We start from the raw sequence: 11,474 nt of genomic DNA on the forward strand, positions 1-11,474 counted from the left end.
ACCAAAAAGTGCATAAAATAAAAGTTAAAATAGAAAAATTGGTTTTAAAAAACAAAGCAAATATATATAACCATACCATAAAGCAACAATCAAAGTCTAGGAGGAAGGGTAGACCAACCGATAGAGTCTTTTAAAAACCCCAACAGTCTAAACAGCCCTGAGATGTCATGGAGTTCCAAAGGTGTGGTGCATGGCAGGAAAAGGCACGGTCCCCCATTGTTCGGAGCCGGGTCCTGGGTGCATGAAGCAGTTTGGCGTGGCTTGACTGTAGGGTGCGTGGAGGTTTGTAAGTGGGGAGTAGATCTGACAGGTAGGCAGGCCCAATGCCATTTAGGGCTTTGTAGACCAGGAGGAGAATTTCAAAGTCAATTCTTTGAGGGACAGGTAGCCAATGGAGGTCAGCAAGGATGGGGGTGAAGTGGACAGACTGGTGGAACCCACAGGCCAACAGTGTGGAGCGCACCTTTCCTCACAGGACTCCCCTCCAGAGGTAATGCATGTGCCCCTTGTACCGCGGTGACAACTTAAAATAACGTTTAAGCTACACTATAAAACACTGAAACTACACAAACAGATTGCAGGTGCCACACTGCAAATGCATCACTAAGCAGTAATGAGAAGAGTTGGCATGTGATTTTCAAGTTTTTAGTCAAACACACATTTTGCAAACACAATGCACATGTGCTGTTATTCCATCTGACTTCCATGGAAACATCTATTGGTGCTTTGTCTGTACAAGGGATCAAATAGAATGTCTTGTTGATCTCAGTACAATGTAACATGTTTAAAGGTTAGTTCCTTGATGATCTGATTGGTTTTCAAACTAGTTCACCCAGGAAATTGTAGACTCAAACAGACAGAGCAGATATCTTAACAACCAAATATGATTTCAAGGGCAAAATTAAGACACTATGTGACTACCCTATGTCTTCTTTTTTTTACCACAACACAGCTGTTGCACTTTCCTTATGTATTTGTTTTCTTACCTCTTTCTACCCCCTGAACAAATCTGCTACTGGACAGATAACACTTGATTACTTAATTGTTTTCCTATAGTCTTTCAGTTCAGATGATCAATCTCTCTAGGAAGCAACCTTGCTAAGAAACATAACTATATTAAAATACTGTAGCTTTTTAAACTGTTATCTGATGGCTACTTACAGTACAGTGACCTTTCCTACTATAGGTGGTTCAGAGTAGAGACCAACTTCGATCACTGGCTGCCGCCTCCTGCAAAAGATCATCGCAGGTAAGCATAATGCTCACTTTACATGACTCCATAATTACATTTTAATTGATTTAATGGGAATGGATGGCTTGATGACATCCAGAGATGCAGCCAACAAAGCATTAAATGCAACTGGTCAAGATAATATCAATATGGATACAATGTATAAGGCAAGTAGATGCCTGTATGTGTTTGGTGAATATTTGTTTCAATAGTATTACATTTGACAATGTTATACTGTATCATTGACTATATTTGACTACAAGTTATTCTCATAGATAATCCAGAAATATAACTGTATTTTTTCAGAAATGGTTTATACATCTTATATCAGTAATTTTGTCTCCCAGGTCCTGTTTCTATGCACACTCACTGGACCCTACACACTCACTGGACCCTACACACTCACTGGACCCTACACACTCACTGGGCCCTACACACTCACTGGGCCCTACACACTCACTGGGCCCTACACACTCACTGGACCCTACACACTCACTGGACCCTACACACTCACTGGACCCTACACACTCACTGGACCCTACACACTCACTGGGCCCTACACACTCACTGGGCCCTACAAACTCACTATGCCCTACACACTCACTGGGCCCTACACACTCGCTGGGCCCTACAAACTCACTCACACACTTACTCCATCATCTGCTCACACACATAATATTCACATACATTTATACTGACTCCACACACACGCACACCCACTCACATACAAGCTGCTGCTACACTGTTTATCTTATATCCTTTTGCCTAGTCCTCTTACCCCTATATATATCTACCTCCATCAATCCAGTATCCAAATTGTAAATATGGTATTGGAACTGACCCTGTAATAGTATACTTACTTACTTATTGTGTTCTTCATATTTCTTCTTATTTGTTGTGTATTTTTTCTAGTATTACATTGTTATTGATTGTTGGGTTTTGAGTTTGCAAGGCATTTCACTGTACTTGTGCATGTGACATTGAAACTTGAAGGTATGTAACAGGTAAGGAAGAAGACGTTTGTTTATTATGTCCTCATTTCTCTCTGTGGCATTCCCCAATGTGAATCACTGTGTGTGAGCAGCAGGAGGGCGTGTTATTGTGCAACAAACATTGCTTTCACTTCCGTTTGCCTTACCACAGCAATAAAGTTAATAGGCCTCTGTTATGAAACTGTCTGAAAAAATGGCTGTAGTGTATTGTCACTGAAGATTTGAGTAGAATTGTCCCCGTTTTGAAGCTTTTCATGTTTTCATGTCACACTGGTATTTAAGTAGGTTTACATCTTACCCATACATCTTACCCATACATGCACTAACTGTGATTTGTATGTTTCATATAACATTCTGTGGGTAGATGGGTGTGTCTTATATTAAAACATTTTCCCTTGTTTCCCAGAAGTACTGTTTACACCACAACAATGAGTGCAGCATGCCCTGAGAAATACAACACAGGTCAGACCAGAGATAATGGAACTACAAACATGTCTAATCACTGACTCTCAGGTGTGTCTCAGTTGTGTCCCAAAATCCAATGTTTTGATCTGCAACATCAGGGATGTGAGCATGACCATACAAATAGGTCTTATTTACAGAACTCTACACCATAGTATACCATAGTATAGAACATTTAGAATGGATATACAGTTGAAGATGAAGTTTACATACACCTTAGCCAAATACATTTAAACTCAGTTTTTCACAATTCCTAACATTTAATCCTAGTAAAAATTCCCTGTCTTAGGTCAGTTAGGATCACCACTTTAATTTAAGAATGTGAAATGTCAGAGTAATAGTAGAGAGAATGATTTATTTCATTTTGTATTTCTTTCATCACATTCCCAGTGGGTCAGAAGTTTACATACACTCAATTAGTATTTGGTAGCATTGCCTTTAAATTCTTTAACTTGGGTCAAACGTTTCGGGTAGCCTTCCACAAGCTTCCCACAATAAGTTGGGTGAATTTTGGCCCATTCTTCCTGACAGAGCTGGTTTATCAGAGTCAGGTTTGTAGGCCTCCTTGCTCGCAGACGCTTTTTCAGTTCTGCCCTCAAATTTTCTATGGGATTGAGGTCAGGGCTTTGTGATGGCCACTCCAATACCTTGACTTTGTTGTCCTTAAGTCATTTTCCCACAACTTTGGAAGTATGCTTGGCGTCATTGTCCATTTGGAAGGCCCATTTGCGACCAAGCTTTAACTTCCTGACTGATATCTTGAGATGTTGCTTCAATATGTCCACATAATTTCCCTTCCTCATGATGCCATCTATTTTGTGAAGTGCACCAGTCCCTCCTGCAGCAAAGCACCCCCACAACATGATGCTTCCACCCCCGTGCTTCACGGTTGGGATGTTTTTCTTCGGCTTGCAAGCCCCCTTTTTCCTCCAAACATAACGATAGTCATTATGGCCAAACAGTTCTATTTTTGTTTCATCAGACCAGAGGACGTTTCTCCAAAAAGTACGATCTTTATCCCCGTGTGCAGTTGCAAAGCGTAGTCTGGCTTTTTTTTATGGCGGTTTTGGAGCAGTGGCTTCTTCCTTGCTGAGCGGCCTTTCAGGTTATGTCGATATAGGACTCGTTTTACTGTGGATATAGATACTTTTGTACCTGTTTCCTCCAGCATCTTCACAAGGTCCTTTGCTGTTGTTCTGGGATTGATTTTCACTTTTCGCACCAAAGTACATTAATCTCTAGGAGACAGAATGCATTTCCTTCCTGAGCGGTATGATGGCTGCGTGGTCCTATGGTGTTTGTACCTGCGTACTATTGTATGTACAGATGAACGTGGTACCTATTTCGCAACAAAGCATCCTTCACTCATGCTGTCAAACATACCCTGGTAAAACTGACTATCCTACCAATACTTGACTTCAGCAATATCATTTACAAAGTAGCCTCCAACACTCTACTCAGCAAATTGGATGCAGTCTATCACAGTGCCATCCGTTTTGTCACCAAAGCCCCATATACTACCCACCACTGCGACCTGTATGCTCTTGTTGGCTGGCCCTCGCTTCATATTCGTCGCCAAACCCACTGGTTCCAGGTCATCTATAAGTCTAGGTAAAGCCCCGCCTTATCTCAGCTCACTGGTCACCATAGCAGCACCCACCCATAGCACTCGCTCCAGCAGGTATATTTCACTGGTCACCCCAAAAGCCAATTCCTCTTTGGCTCCCTTTCCTTCCAGTTCTCTGCTGCCAATGACTGGAACGAATTGCAAAAATCACTGAAGCTGGAGACTCATATCTCCCTCACTAACTTTAAGCATCAGCTGTCAGAGCAGCTTACAGATCACTGCACCTGTACAATGTCATCTGTAAATAGCTCATCCAACTTCCTGATCTCCATATTGTTATTTTTTTTGTTGCTCCTTTGCACCCCAGTATCTCTACTTGCACATTCATCTTCTGCACACCTATCACTCCAGTGTTTAATTGCTACATTGTAATTATTTCACCACTATGGCCTATTTATTGCCTTACCTCCCTAATCTTACCTTACTTGCACACACTGTATATAGATTTCTCTTTTGTGTTATTGACTGTACGTTTGTTTATTCCATGTGTAGCTCTGTGTTGTTTGTGTCACACTGCTTTGCTTTATCTTGGCCAGGTCGCAGTTGTAAATGAGAACTTGTTCTCAACTGGCTTACCTAGTTAAATAAAGGTGAAAAAAAACAAAAACCTTCAGGCGTTTGGAAATTGCTCCCAAGGATGAACCAGACTTGTGGAGGTCTACAATAAGGTCTTGGCTGTTTCCTTTTGATTTTCCCATGATATCAAGCAAAGAGGCACTGAGTTTTAAGGGAGGCCTTGAAATACATCCACAGGTACACCTCTGTAAACAATTGTTGGAAAAATTACTTGTGTCATGCACAAAGTAGATGTCCTAACCGACTTGCGAAAACTATTGATTATTAACAAGAAATTTGTGGAGTGGTTGAAAAATGAGTTTTAATGACTCCAACCTAAGTGTATGTAAACTTCTGACTTCCACTCTATGTTTAGTTAGTAAGGCGATGGGGTTCATGTGAGTATGGGAACATGACCATGTACAGTACATAAAATGTAGAGTATGGATCTTATTTAGAGAGCTCTATACTACAGTATAAAACAGTTGGAGAATGGACAGGTCTATTAAGTACGGCGATGGGGGTTGATGGCTGGTTTGCAGCTGCAGTCCTGGGTCAGATACACAGAGGAGATGATCAGTGTGTTGAATTCATCCAGGTAGAGCACTGGCACCAGGTGTTGGGATGCACGTTTGCAGCAGGAAACCTAAAAAAGGAAAGGTCACTGTACTGTAAGTAGCCATCGGATAACAGTTTAAAAAGCTACAGTATTTTAATATAGTTATGTTTCTTAGCAAGGTTGCTTCCTAGAGAGATTGATCATCTGAACTGAAAGACTTCAGAAATACCATTAAGTAATCAGGTATGATCTGTGCAGTGGCAGATTTGTTCAGGGGGTAGAAAGAGGTAAGGGCACATAGTGTCTGAATTTTACCCTTAAATCATATTTGGCTGTTAAGATATCTGCTCTGTCAGTTTGTCTACCATTTCCTGGTTGAACTAGTTTGAGAACCAATCAGATCACCAAGGAACTAACCTTTAAACCTGTGACCTTGTACTGAGATCCACAAGACATTCTATTTGATCCCTTGTACAGACAAAGCACCAATAGATGTTTCCATGGAAGTCAGATGGAATAACAGCACACGTGCATTGTGTTTGCAAAATGTGTGTTTGACTAAAAACTTGAAAATCACATGCCAACTCTTCTCATTACTGCTTAGTGATGCATTTGCAGTGTGACACCTGTAATCTATCTTTGTGTAGTTTCAGTGTTTTATAGTGTCGCTTTAATGTTCTTTTAAGTTGTGGTGCAAGGGGCACATGCATTACCTCTGGAGGGGAGTCCTGTGAGGGAAGGTGCGCTCCACACTGTTGGCCTGCAGGGTTCAGCTGTGTGGTGCAGGCTGCACACTGGGTGAAGGTAAACCTCTCTGGGTAGATGATCCAGTTCTCCCAGCCCAGGTCTAGCAGAGGCCGATAGACAACGAACCACATGTCACTTCACATATGGGAAACCATACTGGCAAGGTTTTTCAGTGTTTGTCAAACCTTGTATGTAGATCTTAGAGACCAGTTGACAGCAGTGTGGCCCTGTTGTATTTCCAGAGAACTCTTGCTGGGAGTTCCCTGCTGAAATAGAGAATAACAGTCAGTGTTGGGAAAGTTACTCTGAAATATAGTTTACCAAGCTATCAATTACTTCACACTGGAAGATGTTAAGCTAAACTAATGCTACCGCTAAGAAACATATATTTTACTTAACTAAAGTTACTTTGAAAAAGTAGTTCACTACATCCAAACTACTTCGTGAAAAATTATTATATCTAAGTCTAAAATTTCATAGACTACAAATTGCAAGAACAGTTTACTCAGGAGTCAGATGTTAACATAATGTGTAATTTAGCCTATTAAACACGAAAACAATGTTTCAAGTGAAAATTAGGAAGGTCTGATGCCGAAAAATAAATTACCCATATTTTTTGTTATTTTTGCAAAAAAAGTAGTGTGTAGTTCCAGTAGTCTATTTCTATTGGCACAAGCACTGTTCACACCCCTCTTGTTGGCGGAGTGAAAATTTTTCAGGTTTAAAGCTTAATTCCTGCAATTCTATACATTTTGCCATGGGGAGGGGGGGGGGCAGAGAAAATGTTGCAGTTTTAAAGCTAATTTTCTTGCAATTCTATATATTTTGCCATGTCTAATGTGTATTCATGGAATATTTCAGTGACTCAACCATTACAACAAAATCTATGGGCAAAAAAAACCTAGCTAAAAAACATTAGCTGAAATGGGCTAGTTGATCTGTACATTTCTGACAAGTTATGAATAGCTCTCTAAGGTATATAATGACTGACATGACAAGAGGAAAACTTAAGATGCTCTACCCAATTTATAAATTGCACCTTGTGCATTCTACTATCACAACGTTCAAGAGTAAGTTGAAAGCCAGACTGAGTTCCTTAAAAAATAAACTGAGCTACACCACTACATAGCAAACAAGTAATGAACTAGTGAAAACACTACCAAGATTTAAATTTAGTTCAACTACCACCAAGCTACTGCAAATGTAATTAAATTACTAATTGAACGAACAACAATAATGTCAGACTTCAACAAATCTGTGTAATAAGTGACTCAAACAAATGGTGGGAATCTCAGACTATTATCTAATGTAATAAAAGTGTTCACTATCAGTGATGCTCTTCTGAGTTACATTACACAGCTTTACCGTTGCTGTCCAGTGCTGTCTGAGAGTCACTGCGTTGGGTTGTGAATGCAGTCATCCACTGCTCCCTGAGTGAGGCCAGTCCAGTCCGCTCCGTCTGAGGCTCTCTCTGCAGGTTCAGACCCCTCAGAAGGAACTGTTTGATGTCTGACAGGGGTTCCCCTTGGCAACTGCAACAAGTCAATAAGGGGACCATTACTCCCCAGATGTTTACATACAGTAGCCTACCTGACAATCAACATCTCAATAAAATGCATTTCCTTCAGCCAAGAAAAAAAGGCAACAATCTTCCCTCATGCCTTCCACAATTTTGATACAATATGCATATATTTATCTAAGACATAGTTTGACATTGAAACCATAATAAAGACATGATTATACACCAGGCTTATTGACATCATTGTGTGTTCAGAGAGCAGGATGACATTGATATGTTTTTAGAATGGGTAAACGTCTGGTGTCTAAAGTTGTAATAACACTTATTTTCTCATCAAAACACCCCCTTTTACTGATTACATTAGCATGTCAGGTTTAAAGTACATTTCTTTAAATTAACTTATGTCTAGCTATAACATAATCAGAATAGGTTATAAAGTAGGTTATACTTCAACCTAATAACTCCCAAAACTGATTGATGTCATCGACGATGTAGATCATTGCATCAATGAAAAACATGCATTCACTGTGAATTTTAAGGTCACATTGACTGATAACGCACAGTGATGTTCCATAATGTATTGCCTGCATAATTGTAATTATCATACTCTCGATAACAAATGACCCCCCAAAAATGGAATACAACATTTGCCCAACAGCCTGCTAAGAAAGAATGTCTATTATCATTTTCTTCAATCATGTCTTTGATTATGACTTCCTTGAGAGTATCTACTCCAGGTGTGTCTCACCTGTTCAGAGTGATGACTGGAGCAAAGTCTGTTGGAGTTGCTTTGGGTTTCTGCCCTGAGGATTTCAGAATAAAAGTTTCTCCCAGGGGCCAGCTAGAGAGCACAACCATCAGATATCTCAAGATAATCATCTTTCTCTGCAGACAGATTGACATCCAAGTCAGAATCCAATCAAATCTTTGGTGTGGTTCTTGTAGTCCTGTTCAGAGAGGAAAAGAGTTTGTTGACTGCTTTGAGATGTTTTTGAGTGAAATGATGCTCGATGGTCTGATGATGATTAATTGTGTAGATGATGATGAGGAGTGACCTTTTGCTCGTCGTTAGAAACATGGGAACATGAGTATTATCTATTCACACACCAGATTGACCTTGGGAGATTTCACTGTCCTTCTAGTGTGAGATGCCATGACGGGAGAGATAGAGACAGATACACACACGCATGCATGCGCGCACACACACACACACACACACACACACACACACACACACACACACACACACACACACACACACACACACATACAGAGAGAGAGAGAGAGAGAAAGGACACTTTGTTTTTCTTTGACTTGTCTTTATTGGCCATGGGGTGTACTACCGAGTCGATGTAGCAGTTTCCTCCAAGATGATAAGCCAGCAGGTGTTTTTTGGGAGTAAACATTGAACTGTTCATAACACTCTTGATGTAGGAAATGAGGTGCATTCAAGTTAACAAAACCTCAGGAAAAAAGTATGTTATGGAATAAATTCTAACACGATACTGTACAGTTGAGCCATGCTCATTGTCATCTGCCATGTCTCTCCACACAACTTCATTTCTTCATCCTGGCTCAACCCTAACAATAGCCATAACACTAACCCTAACTTTATGTCCACACCTTGGCTCAACCCTAACAATAACCATAACACTAACCCTAGCTCCATGTCCACATCCTGGCTCAACCCTAACAATAACCCTAACCCTAGCTCCATGTCCACATCCTGGCTCAACCCTAGCAATAACTATAACCCTAACCCTAGCTCCATGTCCACATCCTGGCTCAACCCTAACAATAACTATAACCCTAACCCTAGCTCCATGTCCACATCCTGGCTCAACCCTAACAATAACTATAACCCTAACCCTAGCTCCATGTCCACATCCTGGCTCAACCCTAACAATAACTATAACCCTAACCCTAGCTCCATGTCCACATCCTGGCTCAACCCTAACAATAACTATAACCCTAACCCTAGCTCCATGTCCACATCCTGGCTCAACCCTAACAATAACTATAACCCTAACCCTAGCTCCATGTCCACACCTTGGCTCAACCCTAACAATAACTATAACCCTAACCCTAGCTCCATGTCCACATCCTGGCTCAACCCTAACAATAACTATAACCCTAACCCTAGCTCCATGTCCACATCCTGGCTCAACCCTAACAATAACTATAACCCTAACCCTAGCTCCATGTCCACACCTTGGCTCAACCTGGCTCAAACCATCATGCTGCCCAAAGTTAAATAAGGTTGGAGTAATGGAGAGGACAGTGTTTCACTATCACAGGTGTGTGATCTTTTAAATCAACAAAAATATATCTACAAACAATCGTTACAGCAACAGAAAAATTGCTTCAAGAGCTTTCTCCAAATACTGGTGGTCTCAACTAACAAAATAATGGGTGATCTGACTAGAAAGGTCCAATACCTGAACAACAGTTTTCAGTTCTACCAGGGAGAGGTGAATGTCCTGAAAAAGACTTGCAATAAGATGACAACAAACTCTAAGTCCACGCGAGATGACGTCAGCACTGTCTGTGAACCAGTGGCGGTCGGAATCGTTTAAGATGAGGGAGTACGGTAATGTTTTTTGAGGATGGCCTTATTTCTATTACAGCATATTGGATGACTGTCATTCATATTCCCTTCACTCAGTTCAATGTAATATCGATAAGTTTAGGCCACTACATGATACTAGAATTTTCACTATACACATCATGAGGTTATTACAAGCTAGGCTATGAATAAAAGTTTACAACGTACAGTGCATTTGGAAAGTATTCAGACCCTTTGACTTTTTCCAAATTTTGTTACGTTACAGCCTTATTCTGAAATGGATTAAATAGTTTTTTTCCTCTTCAATCTACATACAATACCGCATAATGACAAAACAAAAACAGTTTTTTAAATAAAATGTGTATATATATAAAAAAAAAGAATGAAATACACATTTACATACAGTACCAGTCAAAAGTTTGGACACACCTACTCATTCAAGGGTTTGTGTTTATTTTTACTATGTCACGTTCGCTATCTTCAAACTCCCTGTCGTAAATCAACCAAGGCGCAGCGTGCTTGTAATTCCACATCCTTTTATTGAAGTGAAACCAAACAACACAATAAACAGGTAAACAGAAATGAACGTGACGCGAACGTGACGCAACTGAGGCGCACACAAAACACACACAGAAATAATAATTACCCACAAACACAGGTGGGGAAAAGGCTGCCTAAGTATGATTCCCAATCAGAGACGATAGACAGCTGCCTCTGATTAGGAACCATACTCGGCCAAAACAAAGAAATACACCACATAGAATGCCCACCCCACATCACACCCTGACCTAACCAAAATAGAGGAAATAAAACATCTCTCTAAGGTCAGGGCGTGACATACTATTTTCTACATTGTAGAATAATAGTGAAGATATCAAAACTATGAATAACACATACGGAATCATGTAGTAAGCAAAAAAGTGTTAAACAAATCAAAATATATTTTAGATTTTAGATTCTTCAAAGTAGCCACCCTTTGCCTTGATGACAGCTTTGCATACTTTTGGCATTCTCTCAACCAGCTTCACCTGGAATCCTTTTCCAACAGTTTTGAAGGAGTTCCCACATATGCTGAGCACTTGTTGGCTGCTTTTCCTTCAGTCTGTGGTCCAACTCATCCCAAACCATCTCAATTGGGTTGAGGTCGAGTGATTGTGGAGGCCAGGTCATCTGATGCAGCACTCCATCACCCACCTTCTTGGTCAAATAGCCCTTA

The 11,474-nt window shown here is 40.5% G+C and overlaps 1 protein-coding gene across 2 annotated transcripts; it reads right to left on the bottom strand.

Annotated features, from left to right (window-relative positions):
* Nucleotides 1-5,172: 5,172 nt before the first annotated feature.
* LOC115164767 (bone morphogenetic protein 6) lies at nucleotides 5,173-8,570 on the bottom strand. Of its 2 annotated transcripts, none has more exons than XM_029717548.1 (5): nucleotides 8,441-8,570; nucleotides 7,539-7,705; nucleotides 6,359-6,436; nucleotides 6,140-6,273; nucleotides 5,173-5,513 (listed from the first exon to the last, which is right to left on the bottom strand). In XM_029717548.1, exons 1-5 carry the CDS (start codon nucleotides 8,548-8,550, stop codon nucleotides 5,373-5,375), a joined length of 630 nt encoding a protein of 209 aa, XP_029573408.1. In that variant the 5' UTR covers nucleotides 8,551-8,570; the 3' UTR covers nucleotides 5,173-5,372. The 2 variants fall into 2 exon arrangements, with proteins under 2 accessions (XP_029573408.1, XP_029573407.1); XM_029717547.1 differs by having other exon boundaries at nucleotides 6,359-6,439.
* Nucleotides 8,571-11,474: the final 2,904 nt, after the last annotated feature.

The sequence above is a fragment of the Salmo trutta genome, chromosome 27 (assembly GCF_901001165.1).
Source record: "Salmo trutta chromosome 27, fSalTru1.1, whole genome shotgun sequence".
Lineage (NCBI taxonomy): Eukaryota > Metazoa > Chordata > Actinopteri > Salmoniformes > Salmonidae > Salmo > Salmo trutta.

Bases quoted from the DNA above. Each gene is read 5' to 3' on its own strand.
- LOC115164767 (XM_029717547.1), bottom strand. From the start codon at position 8,550: ATGGTTGTGCTCTCTAGCTGGCCCCTGGGAGAAACTTTTATTCTGAAA. The intron at 7,706-8,440 runs GTGAGACACACC...GACTTGTTGCAG, and splicing joins CCAGTCATCACTCTGAACAG to TTGCCAAGGGGAACCCCTGT. The intron at 6,274-6,358 runs GTTTGACAAACA...GGCCTCTGCTAG, and splicing joins CTCTAAGATCTACATACAAG to ACCTGGGCTGGGAGAACTGG.